This window comes from Oreochromis niloticus, linkage group LG2, assembly GCF_001858045.2.
Source record: "Oreochromis niloticus isolate F11D_XX linkage group LG2, O_niloticus_UMD_NMBU, whole genome shotgun sequence".
NCBI lineage: Eukaryota > Metazoa > Chordata > Actinopteri > Cichliformes > Cichlidae > Oreochromis > Oreochromis niloticus.
In genome coordinates, this window is record NC_031966.2 from 16703421 (window position 1) to 16727409 (window position 23989).

The 23989-nt window shown below is 39.4% G+C and overlaps 1 protein-coding gene and 2 long non-coding RNA genes across 3 annotated transcripts; 2 read left to right on the plus strand and 1 right to left on the minus strand.

Annotated features, from left to right (window-relative positions):
• Nucleotides 1-319: 319 nt before the first annotated feature.
• smyd5 (SMYD family member 5) lies at nucleotides 320-10165 on the plus strand. Its single transcript, XM_003445187.5, has 13 exons — nucleotides 320-468; nucleotides 2120-2228; nucleotides 2371-2510; nucleotides 3859-3980; nucleotides 4066-4135; nucleotides 4709-4813; nucleotides 5018-5080; nucleotides 6835-6905; nucleotides 7001-7107; nucleotides 7320-7376; nucleotides 7509-7603; nucleotides 8058-8128; nucleotides 8589-10165. Exons 1-13 carry the CDS (start codon nucleotides 376-378, stop codon nucleotides 8737-8739), a joined length of 1254 nt encoding a protein of 417 aa, XP_003445235.1. The 5' UTR covers nucleotides 320-375; the 3' UTR covers nucleotides 8740-10165.
• LOC106098247 (uncharacterized) lies at nucleotides 9972-19628 on the minus strand. The gene is made up of 3 exons (XR_001224399.3): nucleotides 19578-19628; nucleotides 12982-13110; nucleotides 9972-11375 (listed from the first exon to the last, which is right to left on the minus strand). It is a non-coding gene; the product is annotated as an uncharacterized LOC106098247 (long non-coding RNA).
• LOC112848000 (uncharacterized) lies at nucleotides 19128-23089 on the plus strand. The gene is made up of 4 exons (XR_003221862.1): nucleotides 19128-19175; nucleotides 20711-20838; nucleotides 22065-22213; nucleotides 22716-23089. It is a non-coding gene; the product is annotated as an uncharacterized LOC112848000 (long non-coding RNA).
• Nucleotides 23090-23989: the final 900 nt, after the last annotated feature.

A 23989-nucleotide genomic window follows, 5' to 3' on the forward strand; every position in this document is an offset into this window, starting at 1 on the left:
CAACTTCACTCAACTGTGGGTCAATATGAACGGGTCACGCAGGTGGAAGAGGTGGGAACTGTTGCTTCTGGCCCTGTTGCTTATGTATAGACATACACTTAAAAAACAAAAAGAACTGATCAAATAGATTTGCAGGTAATTACATTAAAAACACTCAAAAAGAAACAAACACATTATAGTGCATTCTGTTTGCATTGCAGTACTCACTTATTCTTTACAGATATTCGAATATTAACAGTAACGTGAATGTAAAATCTGAACGTGAACATTTATGCATAGTAATACAACTTTCTGTTCACCACCAGAGGTCGCTGCCGCCTGTCTCACAGATAAAACGTCAACGTCCGAGTTGAAAGGGGAAAGGTCGTCTGAAACATGGCTGCTCCCCTGGATGACATGTTTTCCTTCTGCGTGGACCCCGGCAAAGTGTCTAGCTGTGTGGAAGTCAGATTTATCGACAATGTCAAGGTGAGACTTATCCGTGATTTTCAGTTTAAACGGATTTAGAAGAAATCTCCGGCTGAACGTAGATTTAAAGCGGCGGTGCTGTAGTCGCATGTCGGCTGTCAGTGCGGATCACAGCCAGGCACGACTGACTGATGGCTGACACACAGTGGAGATTGAATGATTGTCTAAATCCCCCATGAAGGGTTTGATTTCTGTGTTGCCTTCAGGAAAATTTAGGACAGCAGCTTCCAGAGACCAAAGCTTAGCTCGCAAATATCACAGTATAAGAATTACTAGATGAAAATAACCCCTACTATTCATGTCTAATAATAATAATAATAATAATAATAATAATAATAATAACTGTGATAGAGTGCTAACAAGTTCACGTCTTTAACTTGGTCTTTCTGTGTGCGGGTGTGGTTTTTTTTTTTTTTTTTTTCTTCTTCTGCTTCTTCTTCTTCTTCTTCTTCTTCTTCTTCTAAAGGAAATTCTTAAATAGATAAATGTAATCAGTTCAGTTGACACGTGATGTTGCAGGCATCATGACGTTTTCCACAGCTTTCAGGTCAAATCATCTGTGAATGATAATGGAGCACCTGGTGGACCTGCCTGCTCCGGTGTTCTCTGGAGGATGACAGCCTGTGAGCACAGGTCCCGCTAAACCATGTTGGGCTGTCATGGAGTGTTTTTATGGCACTTTAGTCAGTAACATAGCCCTTGGAGGTCATTTTGTAGGCCTCTGCCATCATTGTCGGCCTCCTGTCCCTCCTTGCACAAAGAAGCAGTTGCTGGTCCGCTTTTCATTTGATGACCTTCTACGCCCTGTCCAGCTCACCTAATGTAACAGCCAGTCTCCTGCTATCTGTCTTGAGACAGTGCTGGGAGACACAGCAGAAAGTCCTGTGATAATATGGATGTGGCAACCTGAATGGGCAGCAGGTTCCATCATATGTTACCAGTAGAGACAAGAATACTAGTAAAAAGCAAACTAGAGGAGAGATGGTCTGTGGCCACCACCTGCAAAACTATATCTATATTTGGAGATTTGATGAGCATATATTCTGATAAATCAGCTGATTATTTATATATATATATATATATATATATATATATATATATATATATATATATATATATATATATATATATATATATATTAATATATTAATATTATATATATTTTTTTTTTTTTTCTTTCAGACACACAAAATTTAATGGATTTCTCTAGGACAAGCTAGAAAGGGTGCTTTTCTTCTTTACTTTGTTAATCTTCATTAATCAGCTGTTATGAATGCAAATACCAGTGGATTGTTAATATAGTCACATTAATAAACTGAGTGGACTCTAAATGGTGGTGCTTGTTTTTTAAGTGGTCTGTCTGGACTGAATGCAGCAGTATGTTATTCCTCCTCTCCTTACAGTTTTTACTCATGTTGATTGGTTGATGTGTGATTGGTGGATGGAAAAATGAAAACAATATCTTACAATTCCTAGGAAAAACCTGTTTGGGCTGCAGCAAGTTATGAGGTTTCTTAAATATGGTGATTAAGAAATGAATCATTTTAGGTCTCACTGTGATTACATTTTAATTTCTTGTAAAATTTTCATAGTCTATAACTTTCCTGTAGTGACTGAAGACTGCAGTAACAGTTTGTTATTCATGTTACAGGGCAAGGGTCTCTTTGCCAAAAGGAGCATGAAGAAGGGAGAAACCATTTTCATTGAGCGGCCTCTCGTCTCTGCCCAATTCCTGTGGAACACTTTGTATAAATATAAAGGTGAGATGTTTGATGCACATCTTTGCACATATAGAGAAGCACTTATAGTGGATGTGGATCTAGAATCAAACTTTATTATCTCAATGCTGCCCTGCTGTGATGTCGTCTCTGTTCACCGGCTCTACCATCATGCCCCCAACAGCCTGTGAATACTGCTTACGTGCTTTGGAGACTGCAGAGGGGAATGCGAGAAGACTTAGCGGCATCCCCGGACTCAGCCTTCCTCATCCTGAGCTGTGCCGTGTACGCCCAGAACAGCATCAAGCGTGCCCTCAGTGCCAGGTAAATCTATCTTAGTCCAGTCCACTACCAAAAAAAAGTATAATTTGCAATTTTTCGTGAAACTAAAACCCTCACAGCAACTGGTGAGGTCGATATGAGATACAAAACATTGATTTTAACCTGGCAGTGGTCAAGGAAGAGCTTCAGCTACATCAATGGCGGTTGCTCGCTAATCAGTCTTTAGAGGCCACTACTAACACCCAGTCAATAAGCCAAGCTAAGGTCACATGAAAATGTAAATACATGCCATCCCCCCCCCCCCGTTGCTAGAAAAGCATACATTTGATCCTCTTTTGCAGTAGTGCCTTCTGACAAAACATATTTGATATGCTCAAATCAGATTTTATATTCTCTGTGCCAAAGTGTATGGCGTCAATATGCCAAGTTCGAAAGGAGCCTTCAAGGCCTGTTCGAAAAAGGTCATGCTTACCTAAGAGAGTAGAAATGGGCTACGGCAGCAGAAGACCACACCGAGTACCACTCGATGAAACTGAAGCTACAGTTTGAACAACAGAAGATTAGTCTGAGTCTTAGTTTCTGTTGAGGTGTACAGATTGTAGGGTCACAATTTGGTGTAAACGACACGAAAGCATGGAAGCATTTGTACTATATTTAACAATTCAGGCTGCTGGCCATGGTGTAATGTTGTTGATGGTATGTTCTGGCACTCCTTCAGCCCCTGAGTGCTATTGCTGACCATGTCCATCCCTTAATGACCAAAGTGCACCTTCCTCGAATCTTTACCACAAAGAGTTAAGGCAGTTTTGAGACAAAAGGGAGTCTCTCCCTGTACTAGCAAGGCGTACCTAATAAAGTGGCGAATGAGCCTGTACAGTACCTGCAACAAGCAAACAGACAGGCAACGCTTAAACTATATTAAAGTGAACTAAACATAATTTCATGCCGTTCTGCTTTGGGGCTTTTGAAGCGCTACACCTTCACTTTTAATGCTCACTGCTTTCTCAATATAACCGAGTGCTGGATGCAGATTTATCAGATCTGCTTTTCAGAATGGATGATGATGATGTTCCAGAAATGCTTTATGTCCTTTATTAACTTCAAAACTGGCTCCAGTAAATTTCATTCTCCTGAAAGTCATAACTTTCCTGGTTTCTCCAAAGGAAACTTAAACTCATAAATGGGGATTAAAGAGTTCAGTGATGAATTTGTCCCTGGAGTCACTGCGAACTTGGTAAAAGCAGTGATTTAAAAACACGAAGCCATAGTGCTTTACTCAGCCCCGCAGATTCAAGAAATTATAAACCATAAAACCAGTTTCCTCATTAGTTTAACATTTCGAATGTTTTTATGTTTGGGGTCAATCCCCCGCCCTCTGCTCCCTCTGTAGGTGATGTACTGCAGCAGCGAGTGTCGACAGGCAGCGGCAGATCAGTACCATCGGGCTCTGTGTCTGGGTCCCTCTGAAGATGATCCCGATCACCCCATCAACAAGCTCAAAGATGCGTGGAAGTGAGGGAGCATTTTAAAAACGTTCATCTTCTGAGAGCGATGACTTTCTAATTCACCCCAATGACCGACTACTGCTTTCTTTCAGGAGTATGCATTATCCCCCTGAGACCTCCAGCATCATGCTTATGGCCAAAATGGTAGCTATGGTAAAACAGGTGAGTCTTTTTATCTAATTTATAACTTTGAAAATATTCAAGTTTTTGTACTTATGCTCAGTATTAGAAATATAATACGAACTTCTCTGTAAAGAAACATGATATGCTGCACGTAATCACATTTTCCTTTTTTTTTTTTTTTTTACACTCTGTATTGCTAATGTTTCATTTTTAAATTAAACTTTATGAAATTATTGCTAGCTTGAAATGAACTTTGCTGTGATACAGGTGCTGTAAACAAGAAAAGCTACATGTTAATTTTTGAAAGGTCACAGGTTCATTAGACTAATGTTTGCAGACTTTCCTCTTTTCACCAGGCTGACAGAAAACAAATTACAGTGTGATGTATATATTAATTTTAAAAAGTCATGGTTATTAGTTTCTGAATACTCTAAAACGTGTTGACTTCTGTTACAGGATGTTAAGATTACTTGTGCAGGTTTCAATGAGTACTATCATTTAACCCTTTCCTCTTAAAATACAAAAAATACTCCCAAAAACTAATCATGCAAAACACAAGTAGGTGTGTAGCAGAGATTCAGTAAGTCACACAACATTATTTATGTTTTCCAGGCCAAAGATAAAGCACACTTGCAGAAGCTGTTTACTCATTTCTGCAGCCGGACAGCCAATGAGGAAGAGGAGATCGCCCATAAGCTCCTAGGAGAACAGTTCAGAGTGAGTTACCTTCTTGTTATTTCTGCCTTCATTGAGGTACAAAATGTCAAAAGTCGGCAAATTCAAACACAGTATCATGCTCTTATGGTGATCTTAGCTCTTCACAGCTCAATAAGCAAGGCATGCCAGGCGTCAAACATACGTGTGATGTGTATTTTCTGTTATGTAAAATATTACATGAAGTTATTTCAACTTGTTTTGTAGGGGCAGTTGGCCTTGCTGCACAGCCTTTTTAGAGAAGCACTTTATGACGACCATCTCAGCCGGGTTAGTATGTTCTGCAAAGGCACAGCACACATTGTTTCCTCTTGTTTTCAATCCAGCATTCATTCAACCATTTTTTTTTTTACAGAATGCTGCCAAAAATATCACAAAAAGCGGTTGTTGCTCGAGACAGTTAATTAAAGCTGCTCACTGGTGGAATTAGAGCTGACAGCTCTGATTTATTTGGCCACCTTTGCCTCCTTAATATTGTTCTACCTATTAAATCATTTTTACAAGAATGTCATTGTACCTAACATGTTAGTTTTTTCATGTTGATGGTTTTTTAAAATGTATTTAATTATTTTTTTGAACACATGAAAACCTAGTGCCTAATGACTGTAATCATTATTGTTTCACTTGGCAATCACAGGAAAATTGAGAAATATGCCCCTCACATGCTCCCAGAGCCCAGTTATTTTATTTGGTCCAGATGATGATGCTGGACAATACTTCAGCTGTTTAAGATATATGGATATTTTATGTAAGCTATAGGACAAGAAAATACTATTTATATCCTTGTAGTCTGATGTGGCGCAAACATTTTCACCATAATACGATGCCAGTGACAGTCACACTGTCTGTGCAGCACTGCCCGCCTTCATACTTGGCGAGACATTCCCATTCGCTTACAAGTTTTCCTGCAACACTGAGACACAACAGTGGTCCAACATTAAATAATAATAAATTCATTTGTGGAAACAACAAAAAGGGAAAGTAATGAATTTTAGATACCTGCCTGTGTTTTGGGGTTCAAAATGTCTCAAAAAAACATGACAACAGTTTCAGCATGAAACGGCTCATTTGCTGTTTAGACTTCATAGTGAAATGCATTAAATGGTTTTGATACGTTTCCTCAAGATTGACCTTTTTACAGCTTTCCTTCTTGGCTTTAGCCAGAGCAGATTTGTTCCTTTTAACCAGCTTATTTGTCACAAATCTTCAATGACCATAGCATGGATAATCCTCATGATTTACAAAATGGAATCAACTCTTTTATTCAATATGACCTGAAATGATAAAGCCCATGTGTTTACAGAGGTAGAAACAGAATGCTGTTTTTCACTTCTATAGGATCAGAAGTCCTTTTTTTTTTTTTTGCAACCACAGCTGTCACCATCTGGTAGCTTTGAGATAGAATGCAGGTTTAAGGTGCTTCCTGGGTTTGGCTTAATTTTTGCACCCAGAAGCTACCTTCATGTCTTTATACCGTCTTTGTTTGTGGCCCTTGTAAGAACTGTGAAGCTCCATGTTCACTATTGGTCATATGGAGCCAACCCTTCCCTGTACAAGTAAATAATCCCATAACAACAGTGTTGGGCTGGAAGAAAAGAATGTACTACTTGATTTACCAAGTTGATGGTTGAACTCTATCAAAAACAAGTAAATAAAACCATGTCCTTCACTCTACTTGTATGATATGAGTCAGTTTGCTTAATTAAAAAAAAAAGACTTAAATTATGATTATATCATAATTTCTGAGTAATCAAAATCTTGGTAATTCCAACGGGCATTCAGACTTTTTCTGGGAATTCTGTTCTTTGATCACAGCTTGTCAAATGTGAGGGTTTTCTTATTTTTTCTCATTATTATTGTTTGTGTTAGTTACCTTGGGCTTGAAGTGAAAATCTGACTTCTCTGTTTTCTTACAGTTTCTTTGATTTGTATAATCAAAGAGGAAAAAAATGTATTAATTACCAAAAGAGTTAATAATTTGCCAGCTCCCTGCGTGGATGATTAAAGGTGTGACTGTATTGCAGTGGTTTGTCCCTGAGGGTTTCCGTTCTCTATTTGCTTTGGTGGGGACCAACGGACAAGGCATTGGCACCAGGTAAATATCACTGCAACCTTTAACCAGCTTAACACTGGCGCTCAATTTGGTTCTAACACTTCACTGTCTTTATGCTCTGTGTTATCCAAACGTAGCTCTCTGAGCCAGTGGGTTCATGCCTGTGATGCACTTGAGCTTCCTGCCCAGCAGAGGGAGCATTTGGACTCTTTTATTGACCAGCTGTACAAGGACATTGAAAAAGGTCACAATTTTATCTCAGTATTGCAGTATTTTCTACAATAAATTCTTTTTGTCTCAACTGAGCAGATTTGCGACGGCTGAATTGTCTGAATTAGAATTAGTATTTGTCTGTATATGTGTGTTTTGGTTTTGACCAATGTTGTGGTTGTTACATAAACCCGTGCATATCCAAGGAAAGGTCAGAAGTATGCATAATTTGTCTGTTCCGTGCAGAAACCGGAGACTTTCTAAACTGCGAGGGATCTGGACTCTTTCTGCTTCAAAGCTCATGTAAGTGCTGATGATGTCTCTCTTATGAAAACTGTTACTTCAGATTAAAGATGCTGTTAGTCTGGGCTAAAAGGCCATATGATAACCTCCCCCGACACACACACAACCATATGGCTTCTTTGACCTCTGCAGGTAACCACAGCTGCATACCCAACGCAGAGGCGTCGTTCCCCGACAACAATTTCCTCCTTCACCTCAGTGCCCTCTGTGACATCAACCAGGGAGAGGTGAGCTGACACGTCTGGGTTTTGAGTGATAAATTCTGGCCTGAAATAGACTGCATAGAACATTTGTGTGCCCCCTTGTCAGGGGGCATTAGAAGGCTGAGACTTTAAGGATTGGAGTGGGTTTGTCAAGCTGTCAGAAAGATTGAGAAGCCTTGCATCTGCGTGGCACAGTAATGTCACAGCGGCCGTGCTACTTTCACAGCAAAGATCTCCTTTGAATGCTGGCAAAGACTGAAGCGTTTTGTACCAGGAGAGCGAGAGAGCAGGGCAGAGCGATCTCCTGCGTGATGAAGCAACGACATTTGGGGAAAATGTTTTGTGCAAAATCTGGAAAAATGGCAATATGAGTAGTTTGTAACTGTTATGGTACAGTAATATTATATTGATGTTGGGATTCTTCAGCCAGTTCAGGAGCGTGTGTGTGTGTGTGTGTGTGTGTCTTTTCCATTTTCAGGAGATTTGCATCAGTTATTTGGACTGCTGTCAGCGGGACCGAAGCCGACATAGCAGACATAAGATTCTGAGGTAAACATCTGTAATCCCTGGGATACTTCACTTGAACGGGGGTCATACTGTTATGAATTCCATCTGGATCAATAAAAGCCTTCCAGGCAATAATAGGATGTCTTGAAGCAGATAGGCTAGTGGGTCTGATGGTTACTCCTGTGCTCAGTCTGCTCATTGATTAGCATGATCCAACAGCTCTTTTTTTTGTTTTTTTTTTTGTTTTGGAAGTTTCTGAGTTGATGATGGTTTTAGAGCATCCTGTGTTAATTCTCAGTCTGGAGAAGGTGTCGTTTCATTACAGGTTGGTGTTGTGGTCCGGAAGTATTAATTACAGTGCTGAACAGTCGGTTGCTTTTGTGCACAGAAGCCACTTAAAAAGCCAAGATTTTCTTAACAGCAAAGTGCAGAATGGTTCTAATTAAAAAGAGCTCTTATCAGAGGTGCAAACAATGTGACCAGTGGAACACTTTCTTCACAGGGAGAACTACCTGTTTGTCTGCTCGTGTCCAAAGTGCGTTTCCCAGATGGATGAATTGGATGTGACATCCGAGGAGGAAGAGGAAGAAGAAGGTGTGGCAGAAGGTGAAACAGAGGGGGATGAGATGGAAGATGAGATGACAGATGTCTGATGAAAGACTTGACCATATTGTTCTCAGCCGCCTCCCATTCCTGCCACCACGCTCAGCACCCATAAAGCCCGGAAGAATTAAGGACCAGTCCAGACTATGATCTGCATTTCACTGGCCAAATGTGTCTCAATGTGTGTTGAAAATGGCCTATTGGCAACACATTTCACCCAGTGCTTTAGAGATCAGTCACAGAAAGTGTGTGTGTGTGTGTGTGTGTGTGTGTGTGTAAGGACTGATGTTTTGCTTTTTTCTTTTTGGCTCCACTTCAGCACACTGGTGGTTTACAATAAAACAAAGAAAATGCATGCCATTTAAACCCATGGGGACTTAAAACTGTCAAATTGATGTTTTGGAGCTGTTTTGAACTACTACTCTTCAAGGATAACTATACCCAATCACAAATATTCGCTCTGGTTTAAGAAAAAGAGGTAAAAATTCAAACCTTTAACCTTTATAGTTTTCTGGCATCAACTCCAAATCAATACAAAGTTTTTCTGGGTGGTTACCTTTGTCCTTGGATTGCAATCCTGAAGTAGGTGATCTATTCCAGGGTGAAAATTTCCCATCCTCAGGACGCAAGAGGCATGTACTGCTGCCCTCACAATCACCAGGTCTTCACACAGTTGCGCACACACACACACACACACACACACACACACACACACACACACACATACTGGAGAGTTAGAGAGCACTTGTAAAAACCATCATCAAAACACCAAATGATGGGATGCCTTTTGGAAGAATGGCTTATTTCCCTCCAGCAGATTTCCAGGAAACTGGAGAATTGAACTGGAGTTCTGGCAAACATTCATTATTATCTATTGTTGTCAGCGCCACTGTCACAATAGAAGTTTCATTCACAGCTGATGTATACAATAAGAGGATAAGAGCGGCTTTAGCACAAGGTCAGGTCTATATCCTATAGTGTAGTTATTTTGTCTGTAATCCATTGTGTGGGAGTGAAGAGCCAAAGAAAAACTGTCAAAATATGGCGATTGCAATGTGTTTGACATGTAAGTTCACTTAATGTAACTCATAACAAATGTTTCCATTTTCTAAAGACTCTTAAAGAAAACAAAGCAGTTAAGCAAAGGTCAGTTGGTTCATAGGTGCTTCTGCTTTACCTAATATATGTTTCTTACATGACTATGCATACAGTGTTGTTCAGGCTTTTTATTTATAGGCCTAATTACAGCCTTGTCATATGGGAGACATCCAGCCGGTGAATATATAGTTTGGTTTCCATCCTTTGATCTATTGGGTTGAGTTAAACCTTACTTAATGCATTATGGAGACCTTGAGTGGAAAATTGCTTTGTCAGTAACTGTTTGCCCTTTGTTGAGAACTGTATTTCAGACCACGGTTCCATATGAGTGAAATTGCTGCTGCTGCTGCTGCTGCTGCTCTACGTGAATCAATATTACAACAATGACTGTAATCACAAATCGCAGTGTTTTCAGCTGCTCAACAAAGATTGGAAATATTGAATGACAATTTTCTCAGTTAGCAATCAGCACAGTGGCACAGGAGAACATGGCTTTGTAAGTCGCATGTAAAATTTAAATATAACAGGAGCCTAGCAGTTGTCATTTTTACTGCTCTGGCATAAAGCATTGAAATTGGATGTCTGTTGAGTCATTTATTTGTTTTACACACCTCCTGTCTTTGCTGCCGAAAATTGTACTGGTAAAATATTTGTTCAGTCCTTTCGCATTAACTACAAATCCTTAGTCAAATTCTTTCTCAAAGAGGTTAGGTCTTCAGCAGTCGTCTTTTTTTTTTTTTTTTGTTTTTGTTTTGGACCCTTCACACAACTAGAATCTGTCTTATTTTTAGATTTTTTATATCATTAAAGGTTAAACTTATTTATTTGCTAAGGTTTTCCTGTTTTTCTCCTCGACAAATTCCATTAAAAGTCCAAAAGCGATGAATTGATCCTTCTGCAAAGTATCGGCTATGTGTCTAAAGCCACATTTATGTTATTTCGCTGTGGTTAGAGCTCTATTCTTGTCTAAAAACTACTGAAAACACATCTGTGAGCCACAGCAGCTCCATAGACTAATAACGCTTTTACTGCCACTTGGACTTTTTTAAAGGATTTTTTTTGACGATGAGAGAAATATAGCAAATGTTGTAGCAAATTATGTTCTCAAATTATCCTTCAATTAGTAGTGAAAAAAAAACAGCAGTCAAATTATGGTAATCTACTGCTGACTGCCTGTCACTCCATCACTATGCATATGGGCACTAAGAATCTAATTTCCACTAGGAGATGCTAAATAACATTGAATCTATTTGAAGTGTGTAGTTCAGTTTACTCCAGTATCTGTTCTTTGCTGCACTTACATCAAGCGCTTATTCACTACAGATGCACGTAAGAGAAACTGAAAATAATACATTATGTCTGTGAAATGATGCCCTCCTGGGACCTAGCACCGTATGAAGTCGGACCTCTGGTCACATCCTTCAGTTGAAGCTCCCACACCATCAGCTGTCACCCTGTGAAGCGATTCCAGAAACGCTGCAGGAGCTTTGTAGCTGTGAAATGTCGTCTTTGCTGTGGCAGCCCGCTGCAAGGGTCAGTCCCGCGCAGCCAGGCATATAGTTGTAGGCCTCCACATCACAGAGCCTGGCTGTTTCAAGTAAAGAAAGCAGAGAGGTCACAGAGTCTGCTGTGACACAAGTTGGGCAGATAGAGGCTCATTTCAGGACTGAAGGAGTGGGAAGTGACAAAAGTGTTTGAGGAAAGGAAAAAAGGAAGTGGGAAAAGCTTTATGAAAGGCAATTGTTACTATTCAGAGAATGAGTCTCTTATTCTGACAAGTACAAAAAAACCCTTCAAACTAATGACTACAATGATATAAAAGCGGCACATTTCTTTATCCTACCTTTGCCATATTATGCAGATACAAGAGGGAGAGTACTTGACTTTATTTAAAGAGATAAAAGATGGTACATTTTACTGTTAATGTTAGGCGTAGGGAACATTCAGTTTTACTTGAAATGGCTCCACATTTGTACTGCAGAGGTTTCCTTTCTCTCAGCCTGAGAGGCCATGCAGTTTTGCTTTAAAGTCTTACATAGAGGTGCATAAAGTACAAATCTGGACAGAAGGAATACAAAATAACTCACATGATTTTATCAGGTTAGTAGAATGTGACTCTTCTTACAAATGGTTTTGGAGATAAAGATATATATTTTACATCATATCACTAGTCTTGAATTGTTAATTATTGAAACTTGTTTGTTTTAGGAGCTCAAATAGATTTTCACAGAGACCTTGCTTTGACTCTGTAGTGGTCCAGACACTGCTAACAGCTGAAACAATGAAGGGACAGCATATTTTGACCCTAAAGACACTTATTGTGATTTCCAGTTTGATCATAGTTTAGATGGAACGTGTTGAAATCACTGTGACTGAGTGTGTTTTGCATTCTATTAACTGCAGTTTTGCCTAATTTCATAAAGTATCACAAAGTATCTTAAGTCTTATTAGAGTGTTGTACAGCTGAGTGAGTCTATGATGGTTTTTTTGTTTTGTTTTTAAATTTGATTAGGTTTTATAATTTAATTTCCCTGTTTGCCTTATTTTACCACTTGTGTTCCTTAAATCACTATTTTTTATATTGATTTATGGAACACAGCTGTCAAAATTTTATATTATTTCTCTTAAGTAATGTATTATTCAGTGCTGAAAGTAAGCAGTAAGGTAGGTTAAAACCTTAACATTGTGAAAATCTTCTCTCTTGAGAATTTTCAGCTACGTGTCCATGATTTATACGCTAAGGTTAAAGGTTGACTGTTTTGTTTATGACTGCTAGTGCGAAAGTTGTTTCACATTGCCTGCTTGAAGTGGTCAAACTATGAAATGAAGCTGATTTTTAGACCCAGTCAAAGTGACTCTGTTTGAAATGGACCCCATATGGAAACAATCTCCAGCCTACATTAGCACTGTCCAGATTGGTTAACCCAATGGATACCATTGCTGCCTTGGAGGGCTACACCACAACTAAGCTGATGAATGACCGCTCCATGTGAAATCACCCGACCTGAAGTAAGGTTATAGCACTTTAGCTCACCCTCCATTAAAATAAACACGACAGAAACACAGTTTAACAACACAAACATGGCTGCTGAGTGAACTGTTGGATTTGATCAGCGTTTGAGATTTATGTGGTTCAGTTCAGCTGAAACCATTTCCTTGGTTAAAGTCAAAATAGTACAAATTGTCAGCAGTACCTCTGCCATGTAGTCATCTGGGAAACTTTTGAAACATTGTGGGGGAGCCCAGTAACCTCACATTCATCTTCAGGGAGAAACGTTAAAGACCTCCACGGCATCGTATAAATCTTGCTGTGCAGCCTGAGCCTGTGGAATGGAACATGAAGAATTGAGTTATGAATCATCCAAACGGAGGTTTTATGAATCACAAATGTTACAGTACGGCAAGACATACAGTAGAAATAAGACAGTGTTGTGACAGAAGAATGAAGAGAAAGTCCACTTTATCAGCAGACTCTCGCTTTTGTATAAAAGTAGCTTTGCTGTGAGGTTGAAGTTCCGGCAGTCATACGATTGCAATAACATAAGTGAACCACCAGCCATGGCTAATGTTTCTGTAACTCATTAATTTAAGCGTTCTTTGTGAATACAGTGGATTCAGCATTATAAGGTCCCATATTTTCTATTTTAATTTTTACTCTTTGAGTGAAAAAGGCCAATCACACTGTTTGGGTTAAATGGTAAAATTGGCTGCATATTTACTACATGGTTAAGATAAACAGAAAAACAACCATAAAAAATTCATAGGGAAAATTCCTTCATTTTAAACATTGCACAGTTTTTTTTATTAACCTGTCCAGTCCAGCAGTACCAAACAAACTTTTGGTCTGAATGCTTTTTTGTGCCAAATATATTTTGCTTAGACTATCTGTAGGCTCCTCTTGTTAATGTTTTTGTTTTATTTATTTACTTTATCATTTATATTATTGTCCTGTGGATGTTATGCTGGCACATACAGGGGTTAAAGGTCAGATTGGTGAAAGATAACAGAAGAAAGCAGAGAAATAGAAGAAGAAAAGGGGAGAAAAAAAAGGATGAAGTAAACAGACATGCTGGGTCTCCAACTGCTGCTTCTGTAACAAAGTACTCTCCAATGATACTTAGCACCAAAAAGACAAAACAGAGGGAGGTACACAAACAAATATACAGCTTTGCTGTGTGTTTGTTTCTGTGTGTCTGTGTGTTAGTGTTTGGCATAGAGTGTACTTGAAAAATGAGGGTGAGAGTTTGCAATAATGCCCCCCCCCCCCCCCCCCCCCCCCCGAGAGCCAGCGGCAGACAGGGAAAGACCCAGGAGACCCCAGCCGTCCACAGCAGCCGAGAGAGCTAAAAATCTGAGGACACACATCCTGATAACAACCAAGTGTCCACCCTAACCATGGGAAGAGGGAGGCCCCGGACGGAGCTCCAACAGCCAAGGGTAGGGGTGTCAGGAGAAAAGAGGCAGCGGGCAGCTGACCCTGCTAGAGGCCAGCCACCCCTCTGAGAACCACCCGAAACCCGGCAGAGACCCCGCCACATGATGAAGAAGCCTAAGCCACCCCACCCTCAAGAGAGCAGGCCAGAGCACAAACTTAAGCAGACATTTCAAAGAAACTGTAATAAGTCATTTTATTTATTTGTTAATATGGTGTGTGGTAATTTTAGTACTGTTTACTGTACCCAAATTTGATGATGTTAAGTACAGACACTCTAACAGTAGTTTTGATACATGTCTGCCAGTACAGTCTTATAGGGTTGCTCATGTTGTTGTCAAATTTTTGTATTTCTTCCTAACAGAAAACTACCCAGCACATATTTTGAGGTTGAATGACTGTTGCCTGGAGGTGTTTTATGGACGTCTAGTTGTGGTTGAGAAATAGCTCCAAAAAAAGTTTGTGTTGAGGAATTAGACGTTTATTGATAAGAATCAAATGAAATGAGTAAAAACATCAAAAGACTCTGCGCTCCATGGGCGATCAAACCCCAGACCTCCCACTCTGGACCAAAAACTTGTATTATACATGGAAACAATATCCATCCATTTACAGTTCAGTTCCTAACATCATACAGAACCACCCAAGAGATAACGCTCCTGTTTCAGCCATGTTTGCAGGGTATGCATAAGTTGATGAACTGGTGCGAAGACTTCATGTAATATTTTGTGTCGGCATTTGTTGTTCTGGACAATTTTCCAAGCAAAGCAAACCATTGTTGTTTTGTTCTTTTTACTCTCCTCAGCTCGGGTTTGAGGCTAATAGGATGTGAATTTTATATTTATAGTTCCTGCAAGATTAAGACTTGGACAATTAAAAAAAAGATCATTGTGCTATATGTGAAAGAGGTCAACTGTGAATGCCTGGATGCATTCTTTCTCTAAGGTCAAGCCAGACATTCCCACTGAGACCAAACATGGTCTGACTCATGTAGTGCAAATGAGGCATTTGAAACACACTGGCTATTCAGCTTTATCTCATCTTATCTTATTTTCATATCTCTTGTAGGACATTCAACACATCGTTGCTGGATGAGGCTAATACTTTCTTTTGGCTGTGGCATTTCAAAGTCTGGGATGCAAAAGCAGCAACAATATTCAATTATGTGCAGCTTATTCTCGCAAGTCAGAACCATAAGCATGGTAGTAAGATGGCTTGTCTAGATAAGACACTTTCCAATATCAAGGGCTTCTCTCACATCCTGTGGGCAGCTGGTTGATGGACTGTTCATCATGAAAAAGGTCACATTTGTGAACCAATTACAATGGGAAACTTTCATAGAAAATTGGACATGAATGAGATCAGACAATTCTGTTATTCAGCCAGTTTCACTTAGTTTTATGAAAGATGATTGAGATAAACAGCAGCATTCACAACAAGCAGATACACGAGAATATCAAATTGTTGTATAGTTGCTTTTTTTGGCTGAGATCTGTGTGAAAATCATTGATGTAAATATGTAATGGACACACAGTGTGCAGTATAGGTGAACTTATAATTTCTAAAAGCCTAAATTGTTTTTGACCATCTGTACTTACAGCCTTTATATTATTAGAATTTTGTCTTTCCATACATCTCAGATGAAAACGCCTGCAGAACCCTGTGAAAGTGAGTCAGTTAAGATGCTTGATCTCCATGTTTCAAATTAAAGAAAATAGTACGTTAGCTATAAATTTAATGACTCTCTCCCAAATGAAATGGCCTGAAAAAGTGAAAGTGAGCCCACCCATTCTCCCTCCTTCATTACCATTGAGCCCGGGGACATGCTTTGACCAGCAAATGGGTCAGGGGCGGGGGTCGTTATTTGAAGTCCTCACAATTTCCATTGATTACACATAAAAAGAGCCCATAAGAGGCTTGGTCTTGTAAAGCCCCTTCATTATGATTTCAGGGTGAAATAATCCAGTAACTATTTTCTTCATACACATGTGTTATATTCACAAATAATCGCATTTGTAATTTTAGAACGTACGGTACACAGACCGCATTTTGTGTGCAAAACTACACCTTTGAATTTGTTTTTCAGGTGCATTTGACGTTAAATATTCTAGATATCTTTCAGATTTATTTCACATCATAAGCCTTGTGCAAGACGGGGGAGACTTTTATTGGAGGAGTTATTCTTAGGCATCAATATCACCTCAGGACATAATCTAATTACTAAGCAACGCCACGTCTGGAACAAACAATAAGTATATTATCTAGCACCAGTTTTCCATTACATCTAATGTTTGCTAATGAAATGAATGGATAAAAAAGAAAAACGGATAAGAGCATGTTCAAAGCTTAAAACATGTGCACCGGTGTCCCCAAACAAGTCAGAATTTCCCAAATGACTCAGTGTTCACATGCACAATCCTGCACAAACAAGTCAAGCACAGATCAGTTGCTGCATCAGGTGTTTCTGTTTATACTAAGATGCCGTAAATGTCTTATTCTCCAGATGGAAATGCTTCTGAAAGCCTGTGTTTACTGAAAGCAGACTATTCCAAAAAGTTTCATGATTGAGCTTAGGGGTACAAAATCCACCAGGACGGAAAGTTGGATCCGAGCGCAAGCTGGAAATGTGATTAAGGCCTGAAACTCCATGGTAGGTGATCCACCCAACAAATCCCAAACCCTACACTGTAATTCTGTGGTTCCTCAGGAGGCATTTAGCATTTTGTTAACATAAACCTCTTTAGTGTGACATGGAATGAAGGCCCCTGAAGTGACAGATGTTTCTCTTAAATGTGATGGGGAATCAATTTTTAGGGGAGGATGTGGGGGTGGTGCCAGTGGGGCACACTGTGTGGTTGAGTAAGAGAAACTCAGATTGCTTCAGGCTTTCTGAAATCCAGTGTGGATCCACTCTTTCCTTTTTTCTTGGTGAAAGGTCTGCATGTTGATATGGACCTGTAGCTCAGGGCTAATAAACTGCACCCTCTCTTTTTCTCTCTCCTCTAGTCCACAGGTTACACAAACGACTTGGTATTATTTCAGATACTGGGGAGTTAAGGGCCATCGTAGATCCAGCCGAGGTGCTCTCAAACTCAAATTGTTCAACATACTAAGTAAGTAAAAGAAAGGGCAGCTTTCTGTCTTTTGAAAAAGGACACTAATATGCACCCTGAAATTGGTTTTAGGTTCAAATAGGCAATTTCGGTTGAAACTTAATTGCTTGTGGGATTTGTGAAGACACTTTTTAGCCATTAAAATACCTTGGATGAAAATAGCCCCGCTCCATGTTTCAGATGATGGGCCATCTTCATCTTCTAACTGAAGGAATTGTATCACAGATTTTTCAAACACTGCAGTGTTTGTTCAAATCTAATAGGACGGCTCAAGCATTGTAGAGGAAAAGAACAAAAACAAAGGCCTCTCTCATGAAGCTGGCGCTCTGTTTGTGTGGCTAGTTGAAGAGTCTTGAGACACCAGAGGGAAATCCACCAGACCTTCAAAGAGACAGCGCAGTGGGGAGTGTTGGCAGACTGCTGACTTGGACAGCTTGCACACCATGCAACACAACTTCAGTTAACAGACCAGCTCCCACAAACAAAACATCACCCACTATTGTTGATGAGCAGGGTTAATGCATTTAAACTTACAAAGCGATTATTAACAACAGGCCATGTTAGCAATCCATCTGCTCTGCAATGATGCACATGATCGCTGGAGAAGAATACACAACTAGTAATGGTTATTGTTAATACATGGTAAATTCATAGTAATTAGCTAATAACTGGTTAATAAATGGTTTTTAGGCCATGTCCACATAATCTGAGTGCAGTTCATTGATTTAAAACTTTGTGAATGATTCATAAATACAATGTAATACATGTAGGATCATTATTCAAAAGGTTAATCGATGTTTCTGTTACTTGATTTAAAATCACATAAAAAGGCAGCGGCAAAATCAAAGGACCTGAACCATTTCATTTTGACTCAGCGTGTGGTTTGGTTTAGTCAGCAAAAAGAAACGATTGTGGTTCCGAATTTATGGACAAATTCACAGCATCACATGTTAAAAAATGATGCTGCACTACTCGGTGTGTACAAATGTAATGCCATTGAGATGGCATTACAGCCAGATTTCAAAACATGCTTTTACAAATGTATTCATAATAATTTTCTCAATTCATCCATTTTCTTACAGTTATCCAAATCAGGGTCATGGTTGGGGGTCTGGAGTCTATCTGAGCTGCTATAAGGTGAGAAGCAGTTGCCACCTTATGGCAGAGACAGACGACCGCTCACCCTCACATTCACACCTATGGACAATTTAGAATCACCGGTTAACCTAACCCCACTAACTGCATGTCTTTGGACTGTGGGAGAAAGCCACAGAAAGCCATACCCAGAGAGAGAGCACACAGACATGGGGGGAACATGCAAACTTCACACAGAAAGGCCCTGGCCATATGGTGGATTTTAACCCAGGGCCTTCTTGCTGTGAGAGTAAACAGTTCTAACCACCATGTGACTGTTACAAACAGGGCTGGACTGGGACAAAAAATCGGCCCGGGCATTTTGACTAGAGACCGGCCCACCAGGATAGAGATTGAAAATGTGACGTCATTCAGGGGTAAAACCGCAAAGGATTCTGGGAACTTGTTGCAAGAGGTACTAGCGCACGCAGGCTTTCAATTGAACTCAGTTACACAGCGATAAAAAGAAACCCAAAAAATGGCAAGAAGCTGTTGTATTATTAACTGCAATAGCCGGTCGCATGACAGCCACGGGAAGCCGACGGGTAAAGAGATCTTTTTTTTTTTTTTATCGGATTATGTCGTTGAAGAGAAATTTTTTAAGCCATGTTTCCGAAGCAAGAGCCGACGGATGGTCTGGATATACCAAATATAACGTCTCAGAACACTCCAGCTCACATGTTAGTCTGCTCCAAGCATTCCCACAAAGGTCAGTGTTTTGTAGTAGTTAATACGTCATTTTTCTTAACATAATTGGTGATATAGGTTACAAGCAAGTCTGGCGCTGAACAGAAATTGTCGCTATGCTCCTTTATTTATTGTGCATAAATAGTGAATTGTCCTGACACAATATTGCGTTTCGCTTCTGTTATTACCATGGTACATTGACAAAAACATATACTTTTATTCACAGGATAAAACAGTTGTTTTGTATCACTAATTGTCCAGTGCGATTACAACATACAATATTATTGTCACTGCTACATTTCTGTAATGCGTACCAGAAATTATTTCCACTACTAATTAATTACCGTTGAGCTCAAAGGTTATATTAATAAACGGTTAACGAATGTGTATTTATGAAGACGATTTGTGAGACTGGTAAACTTACCTTTGTTTGTACGATGGTCTTTCGTTCTATACGGTGCATTTCAAGGTCCTGTACCCATCCGTCAGTAAACTGTACCTGGGCTTGTTGCAGTGACCTGAAGTTACTAAACTTCAGGAGTGTATGCACTCACTCCAAGAACCGTATAATTATAAATCTGAGCGTGGTGAAAGTTGGGCAGCATGCTAACGTCTTTTGTCCACTCTGTGTACTCGTAAGGGTCTAACCCTTTCACTCCTTTGATTTTTTTCCTCGTATCTTTTCTTTGCCTTTTCGTCGAGTCTGTCTTTGTACGGTCCGGCATTGTTCTCCTTCGTTTTGTACATTCCTTTTTTGTGCGGCAAAGAAAAACCAAGAAGGTATTGGAACCGGAGAATGAAGATTTTGCGGTGCTGCAAATGCTTGCATTTGATGCGGTACTTGTTTTGCCATGAGTTCCCGGAATGCAATGCGCGAAAGTCACGTGATCTGTCAATCGCTATAGGAAAAACCATAAAGCCTTTGCATGAAAACAACTGCTTTGATGTACACTGCCTTGTTGGTATATATGTATCAATCTAATAAACTTAAACCTACACCATCCTCCCTATTCTGGATTTTAAACAGTACATAGCAGAAACAAAAAGACTGCTTGGTCGAGTTAACCTCCTGAACTATCTACAACACATGGTAGAAACCTTAAATTAAGACCAAGAACACTAGAGGTGAGACATGATCATTAATTAATATTAAAATTAATAAATGGCAGATTTAGTGATATTTTCATAAACACCTCCTTTCCTTTTTTTGTTCTCCATTGTCTTTAGTTCGTCTATAAGATTGCTAAACAAGGGGGAGGGTGCATCCGGCCTCCTCGGCTGTAATTGGTCCAGCCCAGAGTCGATCATGACCAATTGGCCAATCCAACACCTTTCATTATATATACCCTTCCTAAAAAAATAAAATAAAAAAAATCCATCGGCCCATAAAAACAAAAAATCGCCAGCGGCCCACCGTCAAATGCCCGGTATGCCCGATGGCCAGTCCAGCTATGGTTACAAAGTAACATGTTACTTATTTTCACTAATGCAGTAATGAGATGCTAAAGTCAGTAATTACATTACACTTACAAATATGTTGTTACTTGTGTTACAAAGGTTACCTGCGCACTGGGCGGATTCCTGTGCACTTGCACTACAGTCAGCTGATTTGGCTCTTTGCAAGAGTCTGCACAAACAGCATGCTAACACAAAGCTAGCCAAGAACCCAGAGGGATGATCACAGAGTGAGTGCCAACCCTGTCCAAAGCCTAGCCTGAACTTCATGTTTGTATTTCACTGTGGCAATTGCGCGTAAGTCTCTTAAGGTCTGTTTTTATCTTTGCTTTGTGTTCACGGCTTTTTGTTAATGCATAAACCCTAAAAGAAAGATCTTACATGTGTTCTCATTAGGATGGGCAGCACAAGGTTCATCATGTTAACTATATGTTTCAGGTCACGAATGTAATGTAATGAGTAGTGTAACACATTGCTTTCTCAAGTGAGGAATTAAGTAATGTACCACGTTACTTTTAAGAAAAGCAGTGAGTAATGTGTAATACTGTACTTTTTTTGAGTAATGAACCCAACATTGGCCTGTATGTACCCTTTCTCGCCCTAACAGGTGGGCTAATCTCAATGCAACTTTGCACTAACTCCATCACACATACAGGAATGATTAAAAACTATATTTTTTTTTCAAAAAGATTGTAAATTATATATCAATTCAAATTCTTAGAATTTTCCTATATGTAAGGTTTATTTCATCATCCGCCTGCAAATGTGATGTTACATTCTCTGTGTTTTCTTTCATGTCACTTTAAACGTATGTCACCTGCATGTAACTCAACAGATCACATTTGTGTACTCTACAGAATTTTGTTTAAGTCGCCACTAAATACACAGTGAAGAATTTCAAAAGGTATTGCAGGACTAACAAAAACTGCCTCTGGGGCAGCTTTTGGATAGTATCTAATGATAAAATATTTGGTACATGATGGCCGATGTTGACAAAGGTGAAGGTGACAGGGCTGTAGGTAATCTCAAATTTACAGCATCAGAAATGCTGATATATATACTTCTAATTCAGTTAAAGGTGGATACTGTGTCTCTATCTATAGATATATATGAGGCATATGTGAATTACTAAATGTGTTTTCATACAATAGCACTCTCTCTGACATACACAGGAAGCCACTGAATTATAGATGCAGAAACAGGAAATTCCTCCCTTTGCCCTCCGTCACTCAGGCTGCGACCTTGTACTAAATCAATTAGTAGTGCTGCAGGCAATCAGAAGACCTCCCTGGAGACGTTATGAATGTTCCCTTAATTCATGAGGGCCTCTTGGACTTCTCTCCACAGTGACTACCTGATGGGTGGTCACGGCTCCTGTTCATACAAACAGGGCTGTGATTTCACGCTGCGCAAATCAAAGAGCAGCAGGGGTGAGATTGTTTTGTTTCCTCTACAGTGCAGCATCCTGTCTTGTCCATAGAGGGTCCTCTCATGTGTGGTTACTGTTTCCACTGGATGACCACAGTGAAGGTTCCTCATTTTGTCCATAGCAATTTGCGGTATCTGCCTTCTGGTGGCTTTTGTCCTTTATAGCGATGGCTCAAGGTAAGTGCTGATATAAAAACAAATTATGGTGTGATTATCTTGGCTAAAAATGCCAGGATACATAATGGTGATTACTTTTAGAGCCCAAGTAGAATTAAAGATAAGATCTCAATCGTCTTTAGTACTGAGACAATGAATCAATTAACTGATTGATATCAACAAGCATATAATTAATAGTTATTTATTTACACTGAAATCTATGTTAAATTAAAATATGTATAAAATATCAAATTCTAACAGCTAAAATGGATCTACTTGTTTTTGTTCTGTTAAATAATAGTGAAAAATCGAAAATCAAAATGTTACCCAACATTTTTCAGAAAAAAAAAAAGAATTGTCTGCTTGTTATTATTGCTATTGCACAAAACACTCACGACACAGGACCACATGGTGAAAAAAGAAAAAAAAAAAGAAGAAAATATGTAAAATATTGGCAAATAGCACACATTAGTTCTGCTAATTTCACATGCTCCAGGCTAATCTGCAAATTTTACATTCATAGCTCTGATCTCCAGCCGAGCTTGGTGTTTCCGTTTGGGAAACCTGACACTTACTCAAGCTTCCAGCCATTCAGTGTTTTTCAGCAGGATCAATGCTGCATCTGTGTCTTTCTCCCCATGGGACCCTGTGGGATGTAGTCCTTCTCCAGCCCAGTGGATCCTGAATCTTCCCATTCACTCTGGCTCCCCCAAGGACACAAGGGCACATTTCCTATGGACTTGAATAACTCTGCATTTGTGCAGTGTATTGGAGAATGGTTGTATCATAAGAAATGCCTTAACACATATGGTTTCAATCACTATTATCATGAACGGGGCATGTATTTCTTTAGATAGTAGAACAGTGGATTACTCATATTATCCTCAGTGTGTGTGTGTGTGCGTGTGTGTGTGTGTGTGTGCGTGTGTGTGTGTGTGTGTGGGGGGGGGTAGACTACACCCTGTAACTCCTCATACTCGTACAGCACACAGTTAGGAAACAGATCCAGACTCAGATCAAACAAAACGCTGGGATTTTCTGTGATTAACTGGGACTTTGAATTGATTTCCCTTGGTGATATATCTGTAACATCAGTATGAATTTAAGATGAGAAACTCCTCAGGGGCTTACACGCTGCACAGGAAAATAAAAACTTATACTCATACTCACTCAGGAGTTAAGAGTATGTAACTAACCAGGCTTGGGGAAATTGAACATGAAATTTAATAAAGCAAATGATTCAGATTTAGTTAAGCCTTTTTATTCATCACACGAGCTAATGAGTAACTGTGGAAAAAGGAAGTTATTAATTTTTTCAAGTGGAAAAAAGACTGGTATGGATTTTTTCCCCTTTCATTTTAAACTTTGCTGGGTTTTATATATAAAAAGTAAAATAGCAGTAATTTCCTCATTTGGTTTGACCCATTGCAGTCACCAGCCTTCTTTCAGTTCTCAACAGCATAATGAGACAGTTATTACTTCAGCTAATGGTTATTGCATAATTATCTCAATCAGCTTTGATTGTACCGCTACTTTTTCAGCACTTGTAACAAGCATCTCTGTGCTTCACTCTGTGAAGGTGAAAAGAAATGAATGAATGAATTTTTACAAGTTCTTACCTTTTACTTACCGATTTTTCTAAAGTTGGAGATAATCATGGACAGAAAGTGTTTACCCACCTAACTCACTCACTTTGGTGCTATGTGCGAGTCCTTTAAGTCATATAGCCAGATTTCAAAACATGCTTTTACCAAGTGTAACTACTGACTCATTAAAAGTTGCACATCTAAAATCTTC